The 27,606-nt window shown below is 42.0% G+C and overlaps 3 protein-coding genes across 4 annotated transcripts in view; 2 read left to right on the top strand and 1 right to left on the bottom strand.

Annotated features, from left to right (window-relative positions):
- Nucleotides 1-27,606, top strand: part of LOC146968753 (selection and upkeep of intraepithelial T-cells protein 1-like) — a 45,625-nt gene that overhangs the window by 6,013 nt on the left and 12,006 nt on the right. The gene's annotated exons all lie outside the window — the stretch shown is intronic.
- LOC146968754 (sialoadhesin-like) lies at nt 3,824-26,852 on the bottom strand. 2 transcript variants are annotated; one of them, XM_085759972.1, is made up of 6 exons: nt 26,729-26,852; nt 26,072-26,329; nt 25,241-25,489; nt 25,040-25,156; nt 5,119-5,184; nt 3,824-3,963 (listed from the first exon to the last, which is right to left on the bottom strand). In XM_085759972.1, exons 1-6 carry the CDS (start codon nt 26,757-26,759, stop codon nt 3,908-3,910), a joined length of 777 nt encoding a protein of 258 aa, XP_085616098.1. In that variant the 5' UTR covers nt 26,760-26,852; the 3' UTR covers nt 3,824-3,907. The 2 variants fall into 2 exon arrangements, with proteins under 2 accessions (XP_085616098.1, XP_085616099.1); XM_085759973.1 differs by having other exon boundaries at nt 3,876-3,963; nt 25,241-25,486.
- On the top strand, nt 7,830-14,473 carry LOC146968755 (selection and upkeep of intraepithelial T-cells protein 1-like). The gene is made up of 5 exons (XM_085760416.1): nt 7,830-8,181; nt 8,274-8,363; nt 8,481-8,606; nt 8,703-8,889; nt 13,948-14,473. Exons 1-3 carry the CDS (start codon nt 7,830-7,832, stop codon nt 8,567-8,569), a joined length of 531 nt encoding a protein of 176 aa, XP_085616542.1. The 3' UTR covers nt 8,570-8,606; nt 8,703-8,889; nt 13,948-14,473.

Here is a 27,606-nt window from a genome sequence, read left to right as displayed (position 1 = left end):
TGGATTCAAACCTGCGACTCCTGAACCCACTACACCAGCAGGAGGAGACCAGCTGACTGACCGAGACATTTCAACAAAACAGGAACTGTATTTTTTTATAGAATAGCTTTTTCCAAGTCATATGACCTGCTGACCAGAATGGCCCAACTACTCTGGATGAATAAGACACAGACACTCTACTTTGTGGTTTTCCAATGCTTATTCTATATTTTTGTGTTATTTACAATGTTGTTTATGAGGAGAAGCTATGGTGCTTATTCTGATATGTCTTTGCATTTTTTGTTGTTATTATTTATTTACAAGAGCCTTTTCTTTCATTTTTATTATGTATTTACCGATTGTCTTTTTTCTCTCTGTTTTCTTGTTTTGCTCTCTGGGGAGGTGGGTGGGTGGATATGAGATTGAGAATGTTTGGGGAATGACAAACTGTGGAGGCGGGGAAGGTATTTATTTATTTATTTATTTATTTATTTATTTATTTATTTATTGAATGAATTTTGGAGCTGTATAAGATACTCCCTGTCCTGAACTTGTTCTGTCACTTTTTTGTTCTTTGAAACTAAATGTATAACCCCATCAAAAAAAAGGGAGCTGATGCAACAGAGAAGTTTCTCTTCAGTCACAATGAGGAAACTTTGTCCTGTTGTCTAGCGTCCTCTAGTGGTGGAAAAGGTGGAACTAAGAGGAGTGAGGTCCCTTATTGATCTTTCTCCTCTGCAGAGGAAGTTAAACCTCTGTCTGTCTACAGCACTAAGATGAGTTATGATGTATGTGTCATGTTTACATATTGTTAATGTTTGTTGTGTAACTTTGTCTTTTTTTTCTTCTTGTTATTACTTTTTTTATTATTGTAAATGAGATGTATTTATCTATTTATTTATGAATATATTTAATAATTTGTGAATAATGAAAGTTTATTTGAACACAGAATATAAGAAGAACAGAATAAAAACAAATAAAACAAATACAAGACAACAACACAAAATGAAACAACAACAACAAGACTTAACACTTATTTATGTTCAAAAAGAGCGGGAAGAAGCCAAAGCTCATGAAATCTTATTAAACCTTCTCCCTATGTTAATTCATTCAACATCATGTTTATTCTGTTTGTTGTTACTATAGTGTGATACACTTTACTGTGTGTCAGTGACCTTTACTCCGAACAGAGCCAATGAACTGTGAATATTAATATTAATATTTAAAATCTATTGAGGAAAAGAAACTGAAGAGAAAAGATCCAACTGAACCATGTTGTTCATTCTGGTCAAAGTTCACTCAGTATTTTCATGTCATTGACGTTTTAGATTTACTTCCAGTGAGAAAACACATGTACATTAAAATGCACTGAGGCTCCGTGCGATCTCTAGATCTGTGGAGAGAAAAACACGAAACAGTCGGAAGTTGAACCCCCTCACTGCATGGATTAAGAAATACATTCTATCATATAACAGAGAAGTATTAACATCTTTGCTGTAATTAAATAAATAAAAAACGTAAGTTCAAGGTTCAATGTTGATTTGTATGAATACAAAATATTATTACATTGTATTCATTTGTCCTCCCTCAGAGATGCAGCATTAAAGAGTGACCACTAGATGTCATCATCTTCATTTTCAAACACTTTATAATGAAACCTCATTATGTTGCGATGTGGAGTATGGTGTCAGCTACAAAGAAGTAATGTAATGACTGAACATTTACTGTAACAACCTTCTTACCTGCTTCTGCCTGGACTCTGGTACTTCTCATTTTATTTTGAAATCACTCTCTTAATGTGACAGTTGTTGGTTTGCATGAGGTTGGTTTGAGTGTTTTTGAGAGAACAGTTGTGGATAAACCCCTACGTACTAGCAAACAGTTGATTTGTTGTTTGTTTGCATTTTTGGAGGGTTGGCCATATGGCACTGAACTCGTACCAGATCGAACTGGTACGACTTCACGGTCGGAAAAATACGAGTTTCCTTGAACGCACCATAACAGTCCTCGTCCCTACGTCGCCACATTCACGGCGTCCCTTGGCTGCACACACAGCCCTGCATGCCGTTCTCTCTCCTCATTGGATAAAAACTGTAGGATACGATAAAAGTTTTCTCCTCGGCTCAGAGCAGAGCAGAGGGACTGACAGACCCGTGTTTCGGTCCAAACACTCTATATAAGTGATTGCTGTCGGAAGATATAACTATTTAAGACTTAAATTAACACAAAAATATAGCTTACTTCTGCTTAAACTATGATAATTTTTTGCATTGTATTTCAAACTATGTTTTTGTGTAAGCGTCTTTGAGCACTTGTAAAAGCGCGTTATAAATAAAATGTATTATTATTATTAAATCAATACCAGATAGATAACTGAACCTCTTTTTAAAGCACATTTAAAGTGTTCTGGTTGAGACAGTCATCAGATTTGGCTCTACGTTTTATTCATTGGACTCATTTTTAGCATTTCAGTGTCTTCCACAAGCAAAAATTAAGGATTTTAGTGTAATAACTCAGAGCAGCAGTTCATTGAATTGAATAAGTGGTGTGAATTAGAGGATATTTACAGCTCCACTGTTTACAACTTAGATACTGAAACCAGCCAAGGCCGAGCTGCTCTGGTTTTAGGCTGCAGGAGATGAGCTTTGTTTGCACTAACAACTGAGAGTAACTCTACACTCATAATAAGTATAATAACATAATAATACAATAATAATCTATATAAAAAATGGTTATGTTGTAAAGTTGGAAGAAACAACTTTACTAAACTGCTGTTGATCCAGATGTTGATCTTTGTATTTAATCTGTGAGTTTTATCTTTCCCAGACTACATCATAGTTATGTAAATCATCATGTGACCTTAAGTGGTTCAGTCACATTCTGCAGGAGGGTTTACCTACATAGAGTATCTGATCCATGTGCCAAAGGAATGTAGAGCTACCTGTTCACAGCTATATTTACCTTATTTTTCCTAAACATTAATGTGTAATGGAAAGTCTCTGTCACGCATTAATGATTTTTTAGAGATAAAGAACTCATCGATGATTGACTGAGATCTGTACGTCACTACAGAAAGTCAATGACGTACCTCGTATAAAGCTGCACCCTCAGTTTTTATGTACAGTAAATAATGGATTAAATTACTGCTTATGTTGCTTGTTGTCACAACACACAGAGAAAAAGGTGATCTCAGGGCGGTGCGTGGTGCAGTGGTTGAGGCAGCCGCCCCATGTAGAGGCTACAATCCTCAAACGCAGGCGTCCCCGGTTCGAATCCCGCGTCGGGCAGACCTTTCCTGCATGTCTTTCCCCCTCTCTCTGCCTCCCCTTTCCTGTCTATCTCACTATATACTATTGCAAAAAGGCCAAAAAATATACTTAAAAAAAAAGAAAAAGGTGATCTCATGCTTTCTTGACTGCAATCGTCTGTGATGGATGTACACAACCCCAAGTCTTTTACTTCGTCTGTTGAGTCAGACTGATGGAGAAGGTGGTACCACCATGCTGCTAAAACATATGAGCTGGCTGCAGTGAGCATCATCTCTGTTTAGTCTGTTAGTTCAATGGCTGACTGATGGAGGTAGAGATGAGCTGGTGAAATCTGACGAGCACCAGAGTTTGTTTTCAATCATACAGACTTTGTCTTTAATAATTTATTTCTTAATAAAACAAAAACAGATCTATTCAGGCTTTGGAAACAAGTATAATCAGGAAGTGAAAATGTAGGCCTTCACACATAGTGTCCTTAGAGAAGTTATTCATACAAGGAATCACAAGATGATCGTAGAAACCAGAAGTCTGAAGAAAACAGTCCTTAGTACTGAACTAATAGAAAATATAAACAAATACAAATGAGCATTTCTTCAGTTTAATTAATAAAAATCACAGTTGACACTGTACACTGAAACACTGGTGCTGTTTGTGTCCTGTCAGGTGAATCCTGGTCTGACTGTTGAGTAAAAGGTCGGAGCAGCGTCGACCTGATCTGTGGAGGAAACACACACACCATTAATGTATGAGTTATAAACAACACAGTGATAAATGATTCACTCTGGATTAATAAACACAAGACACTCTCTGATGTTAGGACACGTCTATATCACTGTTTATGTAAATGATTTTCTGAATAATCGTTTGTCTTCCTGTCACATGTCATGTTTACGTTCCCAACGTCACACCTGTCACCTTTCATCTTTCACTTCCTGGGAATTTTATTTCCTTTGTGTTTATTGTTGTTATTTATCTGTGGTTCTTCCCTGTGTGAGTTCATTGTTCCTCAAGTCTCTGTTTGTAATTGATATAATTCATCTAATATTTATAAAAACTGTATCCATTATTTATTAAAAATAATCATTTAACACAAGATCGTCTTACTAAATAACATTTATAACAATCTAACCCTAACCCTAATCAATAGAGGAATAATCCTTTTTAAATGATGAGTTGCATAAAGCTTAACCAGTGCTTGTTAGTGTGTACTGTAGATATATATTTTGTATTTTGGCCCAGCATAGAGGCGGTTGCATGTTGTTGCGTGTGTTGTCTTTTACAAAACTCATCTAGTTCGTATAGATGAGAACTGAAGCTGAACTACAGATACCAACAAGAAAATAGAGGATTTCCCTCCATCATCTGGATACAAGGCCAGATGATACTATCTCTTCATCTTTTAAATGCCCAAACAACACACAGCAGGTAGATAAAGTTCGGAAAATATTCAGGAGGGAATTTATAGGATGGAACTCCAGATTTAGAACAGGATGAATGGGTTAGAGGTGAATATATGACTTAATTGGTTTTTGTTGACAGTGTCAGTAACCAGGTGATAAATGCCACAGACATGAAATTAATTATGGATGAAGAGGTGGAAGTGTAACCACAACAAACACATGGCGGAGGTGTGTCAGACGAGTGCAATCAGCTGTAACTGTAAAATACTGATCAAAGTCCACAACATTATAAATCCACTATACGTCATAGTATCAGAAATAAAACTCACGGAGAGTTTAAAAATGACTTATTAAGCAAATATTTGTTGGTAATATACATGAATAGTATAATGATAATGATAGTTACAACATTGGTAAGGCAGCAACAATGTGTCCTATTTAATGAGGTAATTACTAATGTGTTGGAGTACCTCTGATCCTCTGTGGCTGTGCAGCCTGTGTGATGACAACGTCAGTGTACGAAAGATCAGCTTTACCTGCAACACAACATACATGTACACATACAACTCCATATACAAATACATATTTCACTGTTGCACAGCAATATTGAACTGAAAATAAGACATAAATAATATGATTCATCAAAATGGAGAAAAATCCCTCTATCTAATCTTCAATCTCCACTGTTCAACTTCAAAACTTCAACCAAAACCAGACTAGCATGATGAGAACTACTGCTGACGAGTTATGCTGAGGTCTGTTTCAAATCAATACCAGATAGATAACGTCTCACTTTAAGATGCCCCAACTTGTTTTGTTGAACATTCCTGGTTTAGATGTGTATCAGGCTGACAGTTCCCACACTCTTTACATTCATCTGCCATCATCCTGAATCTTCTCGGAGGCCAAGGGGACGGGTTGTTTTACAGTTCTTCTTCTGATCTATAGTTTCTGTTTTGTCTCTATCAACATCCTTGTTCTTAATCACTCAGTCTTCATGTTCTACTTACAGTATGTGGTTTCAGGGGCTTTTTGTGCGCACTGTAGCTACTGTACATCCCACTCGTGTTAAGCATTTTCCCCAGGGAAAGTAAATAAAATGGTTGTTTGGTCACTTTGGTTGGATGGTTGACTGCTTTGTTAGTTTGGTTGGATGGATGGATGGTTGAAAAGTTGACTAATTTATTATCAGTATGTACTGTATGTGATGTTAAACATTATGAAGAGGAAATCCATGCTTTTTACAGAGTAGCTGTAATGATTAGAGGAATAATGTGGCGTTTGCTTGTCTCTTCTTTAGTTGCAGGGTACGGAGCATGTGATGAGCTTTGGCCAAAAGAAGACAGCAGAGTTTCTGGGCTGTGGTCACATATGACAGAGATGTTCACAAGTCTTTTTTTGCAAGTCCAAGTCAAGTCTCAAGTCTTTGGTCACGAGTCCAAGTCAAGTCTCAAGTCTTTGAGGGGTGAGACTTCATCAAGTCTCAAGTCTTTGGTCACGAGTCCAAGTCAAGTCTCAAGTCTTTGAGGGGTGAGACTTCATCAAGTCTCAAGTCTTTGGTCACGAGTCCAAGTCAAGTCTCAAGTCTCTAAAAAATAAAAGTCTCCCGTCTCTTCTGGTTGTAATGACCCTTCTATCATCTGCTGCTATCCGGTCTACTAAATATAGGCTACTGCACAGCTATAGCTAAGAGATTCAAAGCATTTACTGTAGGTTATTATCACTCCTTTATCTATACAGTATTGATTAGTTGTTTATTATATGATCACTTTAAACAGGATATTGCAATGTCGTCGGGCATTATCCCTTACTTATTCACCGCTCAGTGTTTTGCTTTTTTACCCGGCTTCGTTGAAAACAAACGCACGTGGCCGTGAGGAGGAGGGAAAACATTGGAAAAAGCGGCCGGACTTCCATAGTTGTTGGTCAAATAGGCTACGATTAAAAACTGGTTTAGTGGTAATTAAGGTTGTTTTTTCTAACAGAGGATGGTGGTAGTGTTGTTTTTGCCAGCCGTTGCCAGGCACTTCTGGAAAATTACCTCTGAGGAAGTGACGCTTTGTGGGCGTCGTCTGTGGGCGTCTGCCGACTGTATTTATAAGTGAGCAGGGAGAGGAAGTGTGTCAGTGAGTCAAGATCTGCCTGGACGAAACACCGCACAAAGAGATTTTTCTGTGCTCGTGACTGACTCATAAAGGAGTGACAGAGGAGTGATATCTCTTTATCAGTGGCTGTGAATCTGTCTGGACACAACCCGAGCACCAGGTGATGAACTTTCGGGGCTTCAGCTTCAGTCTGCTCTGGATCTCTGTCTGCTGGATCCTCGCTGAAGGTAAACAGACAGACACCTTACTTACCTGACTACCATTGATAACTCCGTTAGTGGCCTACCTGACTAGAGCTGCACAATTGATCGTTTTAGCATCGTATTGGGCCATGTGCATCGCAGGATGTGCAATGTTTTCTCTCTTTTTTAAATTTGATTTTATTTGTGTATTTTTTAAAAATAAGATGTTAACTTTAGTTTTGCTTCAGAAAAGCTTCTCTGCTCCATGCTCCGTTTAGCGTTGTAAATTACCAACCCGGCCCGACCCGCTGGTGTTGAAGGACCTGGTGTGCAACAGTTGTCAAAAGAGTAGAGTAGAGTATCTTGAATATCTTTGTCTTTATTGTCATTATAGTCTGTCTGTCTGTCTGTCTGTAGCTGAGCAAAACTGGGAAAGATGGGACTGGAACTTTGTGCAGGAAGAAGTGGGATCTCCCAGGAAGAACAATACCGGTATTGAGGAGGAGGAGAACGGTACTGTCACCACTTGCAGTCCTGGAGTTGGAGTTGAACTTCAAAGACTTCATGGATACTACTTCTCTCTGGACTTTTATTCTCCTCTTGGCTTTTGTCTCCTGCTCACCCGTTAAAGGTAAACAGATACGTTACCAACACTGAAAACGCGTCTATTTGTCTATTTATCAGCAATGTTCACATTTTGACCAAACGATCAATTGTAGGAGCCATGAATTGGGTTTTCTGGAAAAGTTATGACAGATGTCTAGTCCAGCCACTGCCAGAACTGTCTGAACTCAAAGAAAGTTTTTGGACTCACAAGTGAAATATCAAACTTACAATATATAATTTAAATTCCAGATGTTTTACTGTTCTCTCCATTTTCCAGTGGAATTTAAGATGAATAGTCCGTCTCAGCCGATCGTTGCTGCCCCAGGAGATGATGTCATCCTACCATGTCAACTAGATCCTCCATCAGATGTGGAGATGTTTGTTGTGCGGTGGTGGAGGCCTGATCTCCAACCAGACCCCTCAGATCAGAACTGGGTCAACATTGTTCTCCTGTACTATGAAATGAAAGAAGCTCCAGAGAAGATCCCATCGTACGTCAACAGGACTCAGCTGTTCACAGAGGAGCTGAAACATGGAAACATGTCACTGAAGATCCTGAATGTAACATCTGGAGATGCAGGCAGATACAGATGTGACATCCCAAACTTACAGAGGTATTCAATAGTTCAACTTGTTGTTGGTGAGTATTTGTTTAGATCTTTAGCCTTTGGTTTTTATAGTCATGTTTCTGTTTAATGTTGTTTTGTAAATCTTTTAAATCTGTGTCTTTAGACCCAGACCTCAAAACCAGGACGACGGAGATGCCGTCGTTTTCCCAAGATCTCCAAACTCCTGATCCAAGAGACAAGACAGACGATGAAGGTGAGGAAACAGTCTGACTCGGTGAAGACGACTGGAAGAAAAGCAACGTCTTCAGTCAGTGTGGTGTTTTGTTCTAGTTTCTGTCCTGTCAGTGACTGTAGCTGTTGTTTCATTCAGTCACAGAAGTTGATCAGACCAGACACCATAATTGGATCCTGCCGGTGGTTTTCTGCTTCTTCTTGGTCCTTCATTGGAGTCTTAATTAAGCAACAACATCAAAAACAAACACATAAACAAAAACATGTAAGTAAATTAACAAACATTGTTACTTCCTGTTGTGGCAAACTTGTCTGGGATCTGTCTGACTAATGACTGAACATCTGTTCTCTCTTCATCCAGGATGTGGAGTGTGATGTCGTCCTGAACACACAGTGTCCAGTCCAGGTGCCTTGATTGGAAGAACATTGATAGTTGTTGTTGATGGAGATGAAAGTTTCACTGTCCTGGATCTTTCAAATCTTTTTATGGACAAGTTTTCCTCAGGATAAGAGGATGAGTCGTTTGGAAAAACACAAAAGTGTCAAAGGTTTGTATTTGAACAACTGGATGATGGTTTTTGTATTTCCTGGTTGTTCTACTGACATGTTCCTTACATTGTAATAACTTTGCCCTAATATACCACTGTTAATATATCCATAACAGATACGGAACACGGAGCCAACTTGCAACCGTCTGCACTTGTTTATTGCAGTTCTCAGACAACTCAAACCAGTCAACATCCGGGCATTTCTGTATTACCATATGACCACTAGATGGCGGTGGTTAAACACAAACTGTATAACATATATCAGCTAAGCAGTTATAGTATCAATATACTACACTCCTTCCCCGTAAACTATGAAGTTCCTATTAAGAATAAACTCATAACTTAAATTTATCTTTGCTACAGTAAATTAATTATTTTACTTAGAAAATTGTAACTTAATTATTACGGCTAACACAACCATTAGACCCAGAATTTCAGTCTTTTACATTTCAGTCTCAGGAACTCTTTTTCACATTTTTGTATGAACAGGAACTCTTTTACTTTAGGAACAATGTTCCTCACTACTGACTGATCACAAGTTCAGTCGTTTAGGAGGCGCTCTTTCTCTCACAGGGTACCTGCGCCCAAGCACCTCTGGGGAACTGGCTGCTCGTTTGGCAGGTGTAACTGCCTTGTCACAGGCCACTGAGCCTGGTGAAGGTGTTACAAGTGTCTCTTTAGTCTGCATACGTTTCAATGTTGTCTCTTCAGGTGAGTACGGGCTACCACCTACTGCTCCAGGTGTGCCTTTCCCCCCCAAGTCCGCATGAACCACCGCAGGGTAGTTGTTTGTGACGTCCAGCTGCTCATCCGGAAACTCCAATGTCCCTGGACTGGACGGTCGGTTGTACAGCAGATGGTCGATGTGGACTGAGCGCCGGCTCACTCCGTTCCATACCAGGTAGGTGACTGGTCCGAGTCTTTTTTCCACTGTTCCTTTCGTCCACCTCTCCTTTCCTCCGCGGAAATTTCGGATCAGGACTGAGTCACCCTCAGACAGATGTCTCAGCTTGGAGGCGGTTTGATCATGGTAGTCTTTCTGCTTTTGTTGTTTTGCTTCCACCACTCGAGCAACATCTGGTTTCAGTAAGCTGAACCTGGTCCTGATTTGACGTTTGAGGAACAGTTCAGCTGGTGCGCATCCTGTGACGCTGTGTGGTGTACTCCGGTATGACATCAGGAAGTTTGCGAGCCTGTGCTGCATTGTTATCGTGACATTTTGTTTCTTTTCATCGAGCACTTGTTTCAGCAGTGACGCTTTCACTGTCTGAACCGCTCGCTCTGCAGCTCCATTGGAAGCGGGATGGTAAGCTGGTACCAACGTCTGTTTTATGCCGTTGCTTAGCAGGAATGTCTTGTACTCCTGCGAAGTAAATTGAGGACCGTTGTCGGAAACAATCTCCTCAGGAAGACCGTAGGAAGAAAAGATGTTCCGCAAAACCTCAATCGTTTTGGCGGCTGTGGTTGTTGCCATGGCGATTACCTCAAGCCATTTCGAATGACTGTCCACTAATACTAAGAAGTGGTGTTGATCTTTCTCTGCAAAGTCAATATGTATCCTCTGCCAAACCCTAGTCGGCCACTGCCAGCAGTGTAGTGGTGCGGCTGCTGGTAGTCTCCTTACACTCTGACAGGCATCACATTGTTGTACTGCATGTTCTATTTCACTGTCTAACTGGGGCCACCACAAGTAGCTCCTGGCCAAGGCCTTCATCTTGCACCCTCCAGGGTGGCCTTGGTGTAGATCATGCAGTAGTCGCTCTCGGTGTGCTGGTGGAATGATAACTCGAATTCCCCACAGAATACAACCTTGTTCCACAGACAGTTCATTTTTTCGGGTAAAGTATGGTTTCAGTCTCTCATCCTTAATATGACTTGGCCATCCGGACCGAGTCAGCTCCAGTACCTTGCATAGGACTGGGTCCTTGAGAGTGCTCTGTGCGATCTCTGTGGCCTGCACGGGGAGCTCATCCACTACTGAGAAATAGAAGATACTGTTCTCCTCCGCTGTATTATCCTTTTCCTTCCCCGGCAGTCTAGATAACGCATCTGCGTTTGCATTCTCTGCTGACGTTCTGTACTCTATACTGTAGTCATAAGCCATCAGTCTCAGCGCCCATCGTTGCATTCGTAAGGCAGCTAATGTGGGAATTTCAGACTTGGGTCCCAAAATGGCAAGGAGGGGCTTGTGGTCAGTTATTAAACTGAACTTGCGGCCATACAAGTATTTATGAAATTTGGTCACGCCGAAAATTATGGCCAAAGCCTCTTTCTCTATCTGACTATATTTACTTTCTGCCTCTGTCAATGTACGCGACGCAAAGGCGATAGGTTTCTCATCCCCATTTTCCATTATGTGAGACATGACTGCCCCTATCCCATAAGGGGATGCATCTGAAGCTAATCTCAGGGGTTTCTTGGTGTCATAGTGAACTACTACTGAGTTCTTCACTAACTGTTCTTTTGCATCTTTGAATGCTGCTGCACATTCAGGAGTCCATTCCCAATCAATTTCCTTCTTTAGAAGTTGATGTAGCGGCTGCAGTACAGTCGACAGGTCTTTCATGAACCGACCGTAATAGTTTAACAGCCCTAAAAATGACCGTAGCTCTGTGACGTTTGTAGGCTGGGGTGCATTAACTATGGCGGCAACCTTTGTCTCAGTGGGGTGCAGTCCCTCCCTATCTATCAGATGTCCCAGGTATTCTACTTTCTCCTGCATGAAGTCACATTTTGCTCTTTTCACTCTCACCCCGTAGCTCTCCAGGCGGCTCAGTACCTCCTCCAGGTTCCTCAGGTGTTCAGCTCTTGTTCTTCCTGTGACCAATATGTCATCCAAAAAGCAGGTCACGTGCTCTAAGCCTTGGAGGATCTGGTCCATCACATTCTGAAACATAGAAGGCGCACTAGACACTCCATATGAAAGTCTATGATAGACATACAGTCCTTTGTGAGTATTTATTGTCAAATACTTTTCTGAGTCTTTCTCTAACTCAAGCTGTTGGTAAGCATGTGACAGGTCTAACTTGCTGAAGAGAGTGCCCCCAGCCAGTGTGGCGAAGAGGTCTTCAACGTTCGGTAGTGGATAGCTCTCCTCTTCCACACTCTGATTTACTGTGACCTTATAGTCTCCACAGATACGAATTGACTTGTCTGATTTGGGTACCACTACTATCGGCGCAGCCCACTGACTATGTTCTATCTTTGAGATAATGCCTGCTTTTTCTAGCCGGTTTAACTCTTTCTCAACTGCATCCTTTAGTGCATATGGCACTGGTCTGGCCTTCCTGAAGACCGGTTTGGTATTTGGCTTTACTGTGATGCTGGCCTTAAACTCACGAATAGTGCCAAGCTCCTCAGAAAACACTGCTTTGTATCTTTGCAACACTGCCTCCACATCTGCGTTATTACAGCCCCCTGCTGGTATAACTGAGAAGATGCTGGCCCAGTCTAGTTTGAAGTTTGTGAGCCAGTTACGGCCAAGGAGGGCTGGTCTGTTACCCTTCACGATCACTAGGGGTAGATCACCACTCTGGTTCCCATATTTTGCATTGACAGTCACTTGTCCCATCAAGGGAATGTTCTCACCGGAAAAGGTTGACAGCTGCACTTTACTTTCTTTCAGTGGCAGATGAGAGAGATGCTTCTTATACACTATTTCAGAAACAAGTGTTACAGCAGCTCCTGTGTCAAGCTGCATCTCTAGAGGAGTTCCTTCTAATTGGACATGTACTGTAATTTCCTTCTTTCCATTTCCAACAGTATGTGTGGGATACACGGCGTTCATGGGATATGACCCAAACAGTTCATCATCACCATTTCCTGTTGTCTCATTTTTATTTTCAGTTACATACTGTGTATGTCCTTGCCTATTTTTAGTTTTACACATCCTTGCTATGTGTCCTACTTTTGAACACTTGTGGCATGTCTCTGTTTTATACCTACATACCTGTGCTGCATGATTTCTACCGCCACATCGGTAACAGGGCTGGTGATTTTCTGTTCTCTGTGGTCTGGAATTGTCACTTGTGCCTTTACCTTTCCATTCGCTGGTGGCTGGTTTGCTTTTCCACACACCTTTGCTTGTTCTCTTGTTGTCAATCCTATTCACCGTGGCAGGTCCTTTCATTTTGCTTGCGAACTCCAACGTATTCCTCGATGCCATTTCCATTGATAAAGATAGTTCACATGCTTTTGCAAATGTCAGATCTTGCTCCGTGAGCAACTTTCTCTGAATAGCCTCCACTCTCAATCCACTAACAAATCTGTCCCTCAGTGCTTCGTCTAAATGGGGACCAAATTCACAGTGGGTGGACAGCTGCTTTAACGCCACAACATAATCCGACACGGACTCATTTTCTTGCTGATTCCTTTTTTGAAATTTGAATCGTTCCGCGATAACTAGCGGTTTCGGTTTGTAATGGGATGATAGTTTTCCACTTAGCACTTCATAGGAGAGGCTACTTGGCTTATCTGGTATGCAGAGGTTTTTTAATAGTCCATAGGCTACTGCACCTATTACAGACAGGAAAACGTTGGCTTGTTTATCGTCCTCCACATCGTTTACGATCATCCATTGCTCAAACCTCTCGAGGTATGACTCGAAGTCTTCTTGACCTTCCTTGTATTCGCCGAGATTTCCGATGAACATGGCCATGCTGCTCCGTCGACGTTAGCTTAGCTAGTCTTGCTAGCGCTAGTTTGCAAAGTTCTGTTACCTCCGTGTAACGCCTTAATTTCCTCGCACTGCAACTGGAATTCCCTTCCGACTTAAAAGGGATCCCATCCTCGTCGCCACTGTAATAACTTTGCCCTAATATACCACTGTTAATATATCCATAACAGATACGGAACACGGAGCCAACTTGCAACCGTCTGCACTTGTTTATTGCAGTTCTCAGACAACTCAAACCAGTCAACATCCGGGCATTTCTGTATTACCATATGACCACTAGATGGCGGTGGTTAAACACAAACTGTATAACATATATCAGCTAAGCAGTTATAGTATCAATATACTACATACATAATGTGCTTTTTTTTTCTCTTAATTTACAGCTACAAAAACTGGATCTAAACCCTTTGACTTTAAATGAAAACTGCTAAAACTGTTGGCTTTTCTTCACGGACACTTTTGGGTTTGATGTTGAAAAAAGAACTTGGATCAGAAGTAGAAGCAGAAGCAGCAGAGTCACTTGTCAGACTTTTATTTCAGACACCAAACTTTGCTGCAGTGATGGTGTTTCCACTCCAGATCAAGTTGCACATTTCTACCTTTGACTTTGATGCTTGAAGACTTTTCAACAAGCTCCAACCAGTTCTCATGTCAAAGCTGAGCTGTGGTGGAGTGGAACGATGCAAACTGTTTGGTTTTATGTGCCAAACTCGTCCAGATCTTTTTAATTAATGGCTACATACATATAGTAGTGTGTTCATCATAGGCTATGTACAGTATGTAATGTATGTAATATGTAAATATAATATGTCTATATGAAGATAATGTGTCAGGAAGTTGCCGTTTGTGTTGTAAGTTTCTCTTTAGTCAAAAACGTTGTCCTGGTGTCTAGTGTCCTCTAGTGGTGAAAGGTGGAACTAAGAGGAGTGAGGTCCCTTATTGATCTTTCTCCTCTGCAGAAGTGTTAAAGTTAAACCTCTGTCACAGCACTAAGGATGTGTTATGATGTGTGTGTCATGTTTACATATTTGCGATTTCACGGTTGCCTTTCCCGACTCATTGTCTGTTAATGTTTGTTGTGTAACTTTGTCTTTTTTCTTCTTGTTACTTTTGTTATTATTGTAAGGTTTATTTATCTATTTATTTATGAATATATTTAATAATTTGTGATGATGAAGTGATGGATGAAAGTTTATTTGAACACAGAATAAAAGAACAACAGAATAAATACAAAACAACAACACAAAATGAATCAACAACAAGACTTGACACTTATTTATGTTCAAAAGGAGCGGGAAAAAGCCAAAGCTTATTAAATCCCACCCCTTCTCCCTATAAACAGGAACAACATTTTATTATTTTTTCCTCCCTCAGAGGTGCAGTATCAGGATTGACCACTAGGTGTCATCATCTTCATTTTTTGCGATTCTTGACCACAAAGACGTGATGTCAAGACTGAACATTTACTGTAACAACCTTCTTACCTGCCTTGATGCTGATGTTTCTCATTTTATTTTGAAAACACTCTCTTAATGTGACAGTTGTTGGTTTGCTTCCTGTCACAGTGAGGCTCCACCCCAACCTGTCTCAGCTGTGATCTGTCTCAGTCTGTCTCCAGTCGTCTCTGTGGTTGGAGTTGTGTTTTCATTCAGTCTGTAAGTTTTAGACTCTGATGAGAGTTTATACACCTGTTACCTGTAGACCTGATACACAGGATCAGTGGAATGTCATTTAACGTTAATGGTAACGGTGTGATTCTCAGTTACTTTACACAAACACAATATTTACACAGAAAAACAAAAGGATCTCAATTAACATATTATCCCATTACATCAGCATGTTCAGATATTGTTAGGTTTATAATTTATTTCCCTTGTTCCAAGAATACTTGTGGTGTTTTGATCTGGTTTTGCCCATGAAAATATTTACTGCAATTTACTGAATGAACATTTGATGAATCAAGTGAAAACATCTGAAGGCTTGTTACTAAAATGACTGGGTGGGGCCGTTCCCAATCTGCCTGTAACCACACCGACCAAACATCTCATCAATCAATCAAGAAGACTGTAACATCATCTATAACAATACATTTATTTCAGTTTGAATAATGTATTTTATACAGTGAAACTGAGTGTTGTTGAGAAAACAGTTGTAGGTAACTCTTAATGCACCAACAAATGCTTTTTTTGTTTGTTTGGCTGGACTACAACAGCAGGATCTGCCCTGAAATCTGTTATGTCACTGAAGGTGCTTGTAGGTGCCGTGTGACTGATAAAACAGTTCATAATCATTTCAGTACATTATTAAGTATAAACTTTGAATTTCATAATTGTTAAATAATTCATTTTTGATGTTTACAATAACTGTGGTGATACAGATAAAAATAGGCGCCTGTGTCTTTAAGAAAGTAGCTTCGGCACGGTGTTTTAGGAAGTGAAGCAGTGTGGAAGACAGAATAGCCTTAGGAGCCCACGGTTTTTCTGACCGTGTTGAGATCGTATTGAAGACGTGTTTGAAGTGTGAGTGGACAGGTAGCCTATCGTTAAAAGCCCGTGGAAAATGTAAGCTTTTATTTTTTGTATTTTGGCGAATAAACCTGTAACACCTGCTGTCGTGGAGGACGCACTTTTTTCTGTTTTGGACAACACGAGTCAGCCATAAGCTCCGGTGGGACTTCGTTAGAAAACCTACATTTTAGTCAGAAAAACCCAAGTCTTCTCCGTGGAAAGTTCAGGAAAGGACAAGACTCGTGGAAACTGTGGACTGCTTCAGTGGGCAACGTAACAGTGAGAGCTCGTTGATGAAAGGCTGTGTGGATTATTGATTTTTGAGCCGACGTGGAGACGGTAAGCTAGCAAGCTGATGTTGTTAATTCTTTTCAAGTGGACAATATGGATGGAATATGCTATGAGGAGCTAGCTTGTGGAAAGAGGGAAACGAAAATGACAGAGAGGGCTGTCGCCGAAAAAGTGCATAGATTAACTCAAACCAGGAAAGCTAAACTGGGCCATCTAACTAGCCAAGCTAACGAGATCGAGCGGCTAATGGAAGATGATGCTAATGTAAACACAGTCAAGCAGAAATTACGTTTGGAATTTCAAGACTCGCTAGAGGAATGGTGCAAGACAAATGGTGCTTTAGCAAGACTGTTGTGTGAAGAAGAACAAGAAAAGGATCAGAGTTCATGGTTTGAGCCTAAATTAATGCACAATCGTGGATTTATGCAAGATGTGGAGACATGGATAAAGGCAGCTGATGATCGAGCTAAACAAGCTAAAGAATGTGATGCAAGCATACAGCCAGGGGATAGTGTATCGTTGGCGTCAGCTGCTAAAAGCAGTAGGAGCAGACAGCGTGGTTCAGCTGTTGGGAGCAAGGTGTCCACTGCTTCCTCAGCGCGCCTCAAAGCTGAAGTGGAGAGAGCTTCCTTGCTGGCAAAGGCTGCAGCTCTTCAACAAAAGCAAGATCTCGAACGTCAAGAAGCTGAGCTAAAAGCTAAAAGAGAAGCTTTGGATCTGCAAACTGCCCTTGCGGCCTCCGATGCTAAACTCAAAGTCTTGGAAAATTATGAAAATGAACGCCTGTCACATGTAAGCGCAGGAGGTGGACTGACTATGGAGTCTGGATACTTACCATTACCTGTGAGTCAAAATCCAGTTAGCAACATGAGGAACGGAAATGGAGAGTTCAGGCCACTGCAACCTGAATTTACCACATCACGACAGTCCAGTGGTGAGTTTATAACAGGTGATCACACCATGGAGACTCTCTGTAGTGTTATGTCAAGACAGAACAACATAACAGAGCTAATGGTCAAACAACAGAGAATGTTGACACTGCCTCCATTAGACATCCCTACTTTCAGCGGAGATCCTCTGGATTACAATTCATTTGTGAGAGCCTTCGAGCATGGCGTAGAATCCCGCACTGAAAGCTTTAAAGATCGTCTCTACTACTTGGAGCAGTTCACTGATGGACAGCCAAAGGAGCTGATAAAGAGTTGCCTTCACATGAAGCCCGATGCAGGCTACCAACGGGCCAAACAGCTACTAAAAGAACATTTTGGAAACAATTATAAAATCGCTGTAGCCTACATGAACAAAGTGTTGGACTGGACACCTATCAAGCCAGAGGATGCAGAGGCTCTGAACGCCTTCTCACTCTTCCTGACAGCATGCTGTAACACCATGACTGAGGTGAGTTATATGGAAGAACTGGACAATGTTGCGAACTTGAAGGCTATAGTTGCAAAGCTTCCATTCAAGCTGCGTGAAAGGTGGAGAGGTGTTGTGTGTCGCATACAAGAGGAATGTGATAGAAGAGTCAAGTTTAAGGATTTGGCAGACTTTATTCACAAACAGGCCAAAGTTGCTCTTCACCCAGTCTTTGGTGACATCAAGGATAACATGGCAGCTAAAACAACGACACCTAAACAAAGCAATAACAAAGAACAGAGAAGAGGCATAATCAGGAGGTCTTTCACCACAAGCGCTGTAAAGCTGGAACAGAGGGCTGCAGAGCAACTGGAACACTCTGCGCCTGTTTCGCCATCGTCACTGTCATGTCTCTTCTGTAAAGGTGAACATGTCATGGAGACTTGTTACAAACTTAAAGGCAAGACTCATAAAGAAAAACTGGAATTCTTGAGAAGCAAGGGACTTTGTTTCAGCTGTCTCAAGCAAGGACACATGAGTAAACTATGCAAAGCAAAAGCAAGCTGTGAGGTGTGTTCTTTAACACATCCCACTCTTCTTCACATCAAGAAAAAAGATGTTGTTGCTGATGCAGAAAAAAGGAAAAATGACAGTGACGGTCAGACAGTCTTAAGTGCATTCGTCTGCGCTCAGTCTGAGGGTCATGAGCTGACTGGGGCCGGGGAGGACGACTGCACGCTCGCAATAGTTCCTGTCCAAGTCAAGTCCAAGTTTGGAAGTGAGATAGTGCGGACGTACGCCTTCCTGGACCCGGGCAGCTCTGCCACGTTTTGTACCGAGGCACTGATGAACAATTTGAAGATTAGTGGACGAAAGACAGACATGCTGCTAAGAACCATGAATGAAGAGAAACCTGTCAGTACTTACGTGGTATCCGGTCTGGAGGTTAGTAGTTTGTCAAGTGATGAGTTTATTGATCTTCCAGATGCTTTCACTCATAAGACAATACCTGTAGGAAAAGAAAACATACCACAACAGAAGGATCTTGAAAGGTGGCCATACCTTAAAGAAATACAACTGCCTCAGATCGAAGCTGACATCGGATTGCTCATCGGAGCAAACGTGCCAAAAGCTATGGAGCCATGGGAGGTAGTGAGCAGCGTTGGTAATGGACCATATGCAATAAGAACCAAGCTCGGCTGGACTGTGAACGGGCCTTTAAGGGAAAGCTGCAGTTGGACAGATAAAAGGAAACCTACCAAGACTATGGCAAACCGCATCTCTGTGGCCAGTTTGGAGAACCTGTGGCTTCAACAGTTTCAGATGGATTTCCCAGAGGGAGGAAAACATGATGAAGTGGAAATGTCTAAAGAGGATCACCAGTTCATGGACATGGTCATGGAGTCCACTACACTGGTTGACGGCCACTACGTCATATGTTTGCCTGTGAAAAACAGAATGGTCAACTTGCCAAATAACCGCATTATGGCTGAGCAGCGAGCACAGAATTTAAAGCGGAAATTTATCAGGAATGACTGCTTTCACAAAGAATACACAGATTTCATGGACGATATCCTCCAGAAGGGCTACGCCGTCCAATTGTCTGGGGAAGATCAGAAGCCAAAAGAAGGTAAAGTGTGGTACATCCCGCACACAGCTGTATATCACCCTGTGAAGCAGAAACTGAGAGTTGTGTTCGACTGCGCAGCTTCCTATCAGGGAACGTCGCTAAATGACCAACTCTTACAAGGCCCTGATTTAACCAGCAGTCTGATCGGAGTCGTCATCAGATTCAGACAAGAACCTGTCGCGATCATGGCGGACGTCGAAGCAATGTTCCACCAGGTTAAAGTGGCTGAAGATGACTCCGATTTGCTGAGGTTTCTATGGTGGCCAGGTGGAGATTACAATCAAGCTCTGGCTGAACACAAGATGACTGTGCACCTGTTTGGAGCCACTTCTTCGCCCAGCTGTGCCAGTTTTGCACTGAAGAAGTGCGCTGAAGATCAGAGTCAACAGTTTAGAGCTGAGGTTGTACAGACAGTCCTACAGAATTTTTATGTAGACGACTGCCTCAAGTCTGTCGCTACAGAAGATGAAGCCATAACGATGTGCCAAGACCTTATGAAAATCTGTGGCCATGGAGGCTTTCGTCTCACCAAATGGGTGAGCAACCGTCGGAAGGTGCTCGACTCCATCCCAAAGTCTGAATTGGCGAAAGAGATGAAAACCTTGGATCTCGATCAGGATGAACTTCCTATGGAGAGGGCCCTGGGTCTCAACTGGTGTGTAGAGTCCGACACATTTAAGTTTAAAATCACCATCAGGGACCGTCCATTCACGAGAAGAGGATTTCTCTCAGTCGTCGGATCAGTATACGATCCACTGGGCGTGCTAGCACCCGTGGTTTTGCCAGCAAAGACTATTCTTCAAGAGTTGTGCAGGTTGAAGATCGGATGGGATGACGACTTACCTGAGCACATCAAAAAGAGGTGGTGCGACTGGTTAGCCAGTCTTACTGATTTAGAGCACTTCAGTTTTCCCAGATGTCTGAAGCCTGAAGGATTTGAAGATTGTGAGTTTGCACAATTGCATCACTTCGCCGATGCAAGCGAGTATGCATATGGATCAGTCAGTTACCTCCTCATGCGTAACTCAAGTAACAAAATGCATTGTGCGTTCTTGATGGGCAAGTCCAGAGTGGCGCCTCTCAGGTCGCCCACCATTCCACGGATGGAACTGACCGCTGCTACGGTGGCAGTGAAAATGGATGGGGTCCTGAGAAGAGAGTTGCAACTTGACCTTGCACAATCAATATTTTGGACTGATAGTACAGTAGTACTAAAGTATCTGCAAAATGAGACAACACGTTACAGAACGTTTGTGGCAAACAGAGTGTCCGCCATTTTGAAAGGCTCTGATGTGGAACAATGGAGACATGTTGGCACCGACAAAAATCCAGCTGACTGCGCCTCTAGAGGGCAAAAGGTGAGTGACTTCATGAAGAACGTGAGTTGGATTTCAGGTCCAGAGTTCCTCTGCAGTCCAGTTGAGTGCTGGCCAAAGAGTCCGTTGAGCGATGCAGCAATTGATCTGGATGATCCTGAGATCAAAAGAGTTACAGTTAACATCATAGGTGTGGAGGAAAGTGTAACTCCATTTAAGAAACTGATCCACTACTTCTCATCTTGGATGAAGTTGAAACGGACTGTGGCGTGGTTCTTGAAGCTTAAAGATTTGCTGTGGAGTCTCTGTCAAAGGAGGAAAGAGCTGTGTGCAGCCAGTGAGGAAGCATGCTTGGACAGTAGTCAGCAGCTGATCAAAAGTCAGATGAACTCCTTTAAAGAAAGCTACAAGAGCACACACATTTCAGTGGAAGACCTGGAAAAGGCGGAGCTTCACATTATCCAATTCTGTCAGAAGGAGAAATTCTCAGAAGAGATCGCAGCTCTGAACAAAAGACAAAATGTGAAGCACAGCAGCCCCTTGTACAAGCTGAACCCCGTAGTTCAGGACGGCGTGCTGCGAGTTGGTGGAAGGCTGAGTCGGGCAGCCATGCCAGTGAGTAATAAGCAACCAATCATTCTGTCCAGAGACTTTCACATTTCGGATTTGGTTCTTCAACAAATTCATAAAGAAACTGGGCATGCAGGGCGCAACCACATGCTGTCTGAGTTGCGTCTGAAGTTTTGGATGACGAATGCCAACACGGCTATCAGAAAGATATGTGGAAGGTGTGTGACGTGTCGTCGCTTACATGGTAAAGCTGGGAGACAACTAATGGCTGACCTTCCACTGCAACGAGTGATACCAGATGAGCCACCCTTCACGAGGGTAGGAGTGGACTATTTCGGACCATTAGAAGTGAAACGGGGGAGAAGTATCTTAAAAAGGTATGGAGTTATATTCACTTGCCTAGCTGTGCGCGCAGTGCATATTGAGCTCGCCTCCTCATTGGACACTGATTCGTGCATAAACGCACTCCGGCGATTTATAGCACGGCGAGGTCAAGTGGAAGAGATTCGCTCAGATAATGGGACGAATTTCATTGGTGCGAACCGCGAGTTGAAGGAGTCCATTGCTGACTGGAATTCCTCCGAGTTTCAACACCTGTTTCATCAACACAAAGTCAAGTGGACGTTCAACCCTCCGGCCGCGTCGCATCATGGAGGCACATGGGAGCGGCTCATAAGGTCAATAAGGAAGGTGCTGAACTCCACTGCGAAAGAACAACTCATGGATGAAGAAAGCCTCCACACAGTGTTGTGCGAGGCAGAGTCAATCATTAATAGCCGACCTATCACAAAGGCGTCCAATGACCCAAACGATTTGGAGGCGCTGACGCCTAATCATCTTCTACTTTTGAAAACGAAACCAAACTTGCCTCCAGGATTGTTCAACAATAACGACCTCTACGTGCGGCGTAAATGGAGACAGGTACAATATGTGTCCAACCTGTTTTGGAAGAGGTGGATCAAAGAATACCTGCCTCAACTCCAGGAGCGCCAGCGCTGGGCCACAGCTTCCCGAAACTTCACAGAAGGAGACGTAGTTCTTCTCGTGGATGACTGTGCGCCGAGAAATTCGTGGATTATGGGAAAGATCATCGAGACTGTTCCTGACAAGAAGGGTCTTGTTCGCAGAGTGCGGATAAAAACAAAGACTAACATCTTGGACAGACCCATTACAAAGATATGTCTGCTTGTGGAATCTGAATGGGCCAGTGGTAAAGACTGAGCTCCCACGTTGAGCCAAGTGCTGGTAACCTCTGGCTCTTTCTCTTTCTTTCTCTCTCCTCTTTTTCTATCATTCTATCTTTTTCTACTACAGCTGATGAAGACAAAGATTGGCTGCTAATGGACTTTGTATCCTTGTTTGAAGTTAATAGAAAAAACAGTGGACATTTCATATGCCTATTAAAGGCAGTCTTTTCATGTTTAAAAATTGAATGTTTCAGAAATTGTGGTAATTGTTCAGAGTTACATTATCAGAACAATTAGGGGCCGGTAATGTAGGTGCCGTGTGACTGATAAAACAGTTCATAATCATTTCAGTACATTATTAAGTATAAACTTTGAATTTCATAATTGTTAAATAATTCATTTTTGATGTTTACAATAACTGTGGTGATACAGATAAAAATAGGCGCCTGTGTCTTTAAGAAAGTAGCTTCGGCACGGTGTTTTAGGAAGTGAAGCAGTGTGGAAGACAGAATAGCCTTAGGAGCCCACGGTTTTTCTGACCGTGTTGAGATCGTATTGAAGACGTGTTTGAAGTGTGAGTGGACAGGTAGCCTATCGTTAAAAGCCCGTGGAAAATGTAAGCTTTTATTTTTTGTATTTTGGCGAATAAACCTGTAACACCTGCTGTCGTGGAGGACGCACTTTTTTCTGTTTTGGACAACACGAGTCAGCCATAAGCTCCGGTGGGACTTCGTTAGAAAACCTACAGTGCTTTCAGACCGACACGGTTCTGGTTCTGGTTCTGGTTCTTGAGTCTCAGAACCTCTGTGGTTTCTGGTGAACCAGCAGCGTTCACACCAGTTCAAGTGGAACCAAAGTGGGAGGACGTTACTCTGCCTTCCTCAGGTGGACGTAAACACAACAGTGGATATATTTTTGCTTTTTTGCCTTTTGTCTTAGTTCCTTTTTCAGTTTTTTGAGTTTTTTAATTATTTGGTCTGGTGTTGGAGTGAACCCAGCCCTGACCAGGTCTTGAGAATTACTTAACTTTATTAAGCCCCAAAGGGAAATTCATACAACTTCTTCTTTCTTGTTCTGTTTTGTAGCTTTTCTTGAAATTCTGCCGATCCCCAAATCGCCACCAAACATTTTGTTTCTTTAGCAGAGCTCGACAAATTCTTTTTCTCCAAGTTGTCAGTGGCTGCCTTCTTCTCCTCCTTCCTGTTCGTCTTCACAGCCTAGGATACGACTCGATACCGTACCGAGCGAAAGACGAGCTGCTCTGGTTTCAGGTTGCTTGGGAACCGGAGGGAAGAGGAGGAGGACTTCCGATACACTGCGCAAACATTAAACTGTTGTCGATCCAGACGGAGGCCATGAGCTGTGTGAGAGACAAGATAATTGGTTTACAATAAATACAGCTGAGATCAGACTTAAGGTCTTTAATCTGTGCGTTTTATTTTTTCCCAGACAGCATCATAGTCATGTGACCTTCAGTAGTTCAGTCACATACTCGGTTACCTACATAGAGTATCTACTCAGTGTGACCAAAGGATGTGGAGCTACCTAGTCAATATCTTTACCAGACTTTCCATAATGGATTAGTGTTGTTGTTGTTGTTGTTGTTAAAGGGATAGTAGCATTTTTTTTAAAGTGGGGTTGTATGATCTACAAATAGCCCCTAAGTACTTTAATTGCAGTAGAAGACTCTCTGCACTCCTCCCGTTAGCAACGCCAGCCCATAATAGCCCTGCCCAGAGATTTACAACGTACAGTGTTGTGAATGGACCCAAAGAAACGGCCTATTTTCGCGGCCTAAAAGAGGTTTTACCTGAAAAAAAATACACAGTTCCATTGTTCGCTATAATATAATTTTTTCCAGCCCTTCAAAGTGCAGGAAAAACACAGTTTTTATTTGGACCTAACCAACTCACGTATCCCTCCGGCCCAGGGTTAGCGCCCGCCGATCAGCAGTTGGTTCGGTCCAAATAAAAACTGTGTTTTTCCTGCACTTTGCGCGCACCGTAGAATTCTTTGACTGGCGCAAGACGGACTCATGTTTTCATTCATCAAGAATTAAAGTCAGAGGTTCAAAGAGGTTCAGTTACCGTCGTAGTTCTGACCATAAACGGCGATTCGGCGGCGTTATTCTCATGAGCGTCCGCAAAACCTAAAGTAAAGAAACGCTGGTCGGCTCGCCCAGCATTTCCACCATTAATTAAAATAACAAAATAACGATAGAGACAAAATGATATATTTATCGAAAATGGAGCCATTAACAAGTGTGGGTAACGTAGATTCATCCACATTAACGTGAGACTTTTATATAACCAAGTAGAAACTCCTCGTTGTCCCTTTAAGATTGGTTGATATTTGTACCTCACGACAGAAAGTCAAAGGCGTAATTGTTGTAGAGCTGCACGACTGCATGTGTTGCTTGTGGTCACAAACCACAAAAAGAATACAATCTCATGCTTTTCATTGTATTTCTTGAGACCAGGATCTAACAGAAGTTTTTCATACAATGAATCACAAGACGATCGTAGATATTATTCCCGTTTTTACAGCCTGAAGAAAACAGTCCGTTACACAACTACACAAGAATCAAACTAATACAACAATAACGAAAACAGACTGACCTTTGTGGTGTCTCCAGAGGAAGAGCAGCATCACCATCACCAGCAGCAGGAAGACCCCGAACACAGGAAGCAGAACGCATGTAAGGGGGGGAGGCTGAGGCAGCTCAGCAGGCCTCGCTTCAAAACAAAAGAAATACCACAGACAGGTTGGCCTCAATCAAACATATTATATATATTTGATGTTTTAGACGTTGAGCTCACCTCTGACAGTCAACCAGCTGCCTGGTGACTCTCCAGCTCCAGAGATGTTGCACCTGTAGAGTCCTTCATCAGACCTGGAGACTCTGTGGATGGTCATGTTTCCTGTGGAGCTGCTCCTGATGAAGACCTCGTCTTTGGAGAAATCAGTGGTGAGATTGGAGGAAGACGTGATGCTGCTTCTACAGCTCAGGGTCACATCGTCTCCCTCCATCACAGGGAGGACCGGGCTCTCCAGGATCACAGAGCCTCCTGGACAAGACACGTTTCAGACAAGAACCAAAGTGAACTAGTTAGTTACAAGTCAGAGTTTATGGTCACAGGGACATTAACATGGTTTTAGCTTTTTGAACATGGGAAACATCAGGAAATCGTCAAAGGGATACGAGATGATGGTTCTAGTCTTGTCATAGGATTTATGACAATATGAATAATATCCGTTATCTGGCGAGTTACAGTATATAGACTTTAGTCATATAGTGTTGTATAGATTTTGTTATATATAGGCCTACGGTAGTTATATGGAGTTGTATAGATTTTAGATGTATAGGGTTACATAGACTTTAGTTATATTCAGATATACAGACTTAACTCGCAGTGAGTGGGCGATGCAACATGTTTGTGTGAATAGTGTGAATCCAGAGAAGGTCACGTGCGCGACCACAGGTTGCTGCACAGGAAAACGAAAATAGGCCCTGTTCATTTTATATTTAAAAACAGCACTGAACTAGATCAACTGTGGTTAACAAAATCCATTAAAATGGTCTTTTTCATTTGCTTAAACATCCGACTCTGAGTGTCTACTGGCTGCAGCTCGTAGTTTATCTAACTCACCTGTTACTGTGATGTTGACGGTGTCGCTGCACTTTCCTGCTGCAGACTCACACCAGTAAACTCCAGAGTCCAATATGTAAACATGATCAAGGATGCAATCGGACTGATTGTTTACTTTCCCAGCACAGTCTTCATTTATTTTTATGGATGTGTTCCTCCTAACCCTCCACTCAGAGGAGTTTCTCTGCTGCCCACAGCTCAGAGACACAGACTCGTACTTGAAGAACTGGGATCTGTTCGGCAGGACTGTCAGAGTAGCTGCAAGAAACACAGACGATGGCAAACAGCTTTTTATTTCATCATGAGTATGTTTTGTGTTCATGATTAACAAGGTCACTTTTCTGTTTTTTCAGATCAGTGTTCTTCCTTGTTTCACTACGGATGTGATTTTGAACGATGCCTCCTGCCTCTTCACCACACAATGCAATAAAACTAAATGAATTCAATCTGCAGCTGCAGGGTGCTATCGTACATAGTATAACATGTGGCTGGAACTCTGGATGATAAATATCATGGAAATGCACAGTTTAATAGATTTGATTAGTTTTCTAATTCCTCATCTTTTAAGTGTTTAGTGGTTTGCATTGGATGTTCATAGGTTCAAATCAATAACACATCAACTTCAGCTTTCATTTGTTATTCATGACAGGGACTCACCAACGATGGTGCACAGTGCAGATATCTCCATGCTTCTTTGATGCTGATCGATGAACTGACTGATTGTGGGGGCTGCATCTCTCTCCTCTTACATGTTGAGATCACACAGGCCACAACATCCTGCACTTGTTTGTGAAGGATGTTTCACAGTTTTTTTTGTTTTGTTTTGTCTTTTACAGCCTTTTTAAAATTCTTTAAATGAATGAAATATATATTATATATATTATACATTTGGAAATGGCACTCTTTTGGTGGAATCGCCCATATAATGTAACGTCCAGACAATGGACGTTACATTATGGGTTTGAACCTGTAATTATCTGGCTTTTTAACGCTCTCCTTTCCCTGAACACTGACTGTAAATATTCCCCTCAGCAGGAAACCTATAGGATAAAACACAGTGACGTCACTCATGCTATAAAAGCAAACCTCAACTAATAGACTTCCTGGATTTCTCCACACGCGCCCCGGAGCCTCGGCGCAGTAGCTACGTATCATCACTAGAAAATAGAGACGCACTTTAAAAAAACGTGATCTGTGGACATCATCAGAAGACAACTGGGTCTTTTCATCTGTTTCCATCCATGAAGAACAATGCAGGTGGACTGTGAAGAGTTCAGGGACAACTTTCATCTTTGGACTTTAATTTTCCTGCTGGCTGTCGTCTGCTGCTCAGCTGGTAAAGGTAAATACTGTAGATTCTCACTGTACACAACTACTGTATCAGACGCTGGAAACATGTTGTCTGCTGTTTGCTCTCATGCATCGACCATCTTTACGCTGCGTATTGAGGCTGGTCGAGGGCTGGAGCTGACAAGAAGCGAGGAAGTGGTTTCTGATGAGGTGCCAGTTTATGGCAGAGCTTATAGACTAACCAC

The sequence above is a fragment of the Trachurus japonicus genome, chromosome 18, assembly GCF_045865225.1.
Source record: "Trachurus japonicus isolate A0001 chromosome 18, Traja_1.0".
Classification (NCBI taxonomy): domain Eukaryota; kingdom Metazoa; phylum Chordata; class Actinopteri; order Carangiformes; family Carangidae; genus Trachurus; species Trachurus japonicus.
The sequence above is the reverse complement of the archived record's forward strand: the minus strand, read 5'-3'. Positions and strand labels throughout refer to the sequence as shown.

Bases quoted from the DNA above. Each gene is read 5' to 3' on its own strand.
- LOC146968755 (XM_085760416.1), top strand. From the start codon at position 7,830: ATGAATAGTCCGTCTCAGCCGATCGTTGCTGCCCCAGGAGATGATGTC. The intron at 8,182-8,273 runs GTGAGTATTTGT...CTGTGTCTTTAG, and splicing joins AATAGTTCAACTTGTTGTTG to ACCCAGACCTCAAAACCAGG. The intron at 8,364-8,480 runs GTGAGGAAACAG...TGTTTCATTCAG, and splicing joins AGACAAGACAGACGATGAAG to TCACAGAAGTTGATCAGACC.
- LOC146968754 (XM_085759972.1), bottom strand. From the start codon at position 26,759: ATGGAGATATCTGCACTGTGCACCATCGTTG. The intron at 5,185-25,039 runs GTCAGTCTGTTT...GTTGTGTTGCAG, and splicing joins CCTCTGGAGACACCACAAAG to GTAAAGCTGATCTTTCGTAC. The intron at 3,964-5,118 runs GTACTCCAACAC...TTTCCTCCACAG, and splicing joins ACAGCCACAGAGGATCAGAG to ATCAGGTCGACGCTGCTCCG.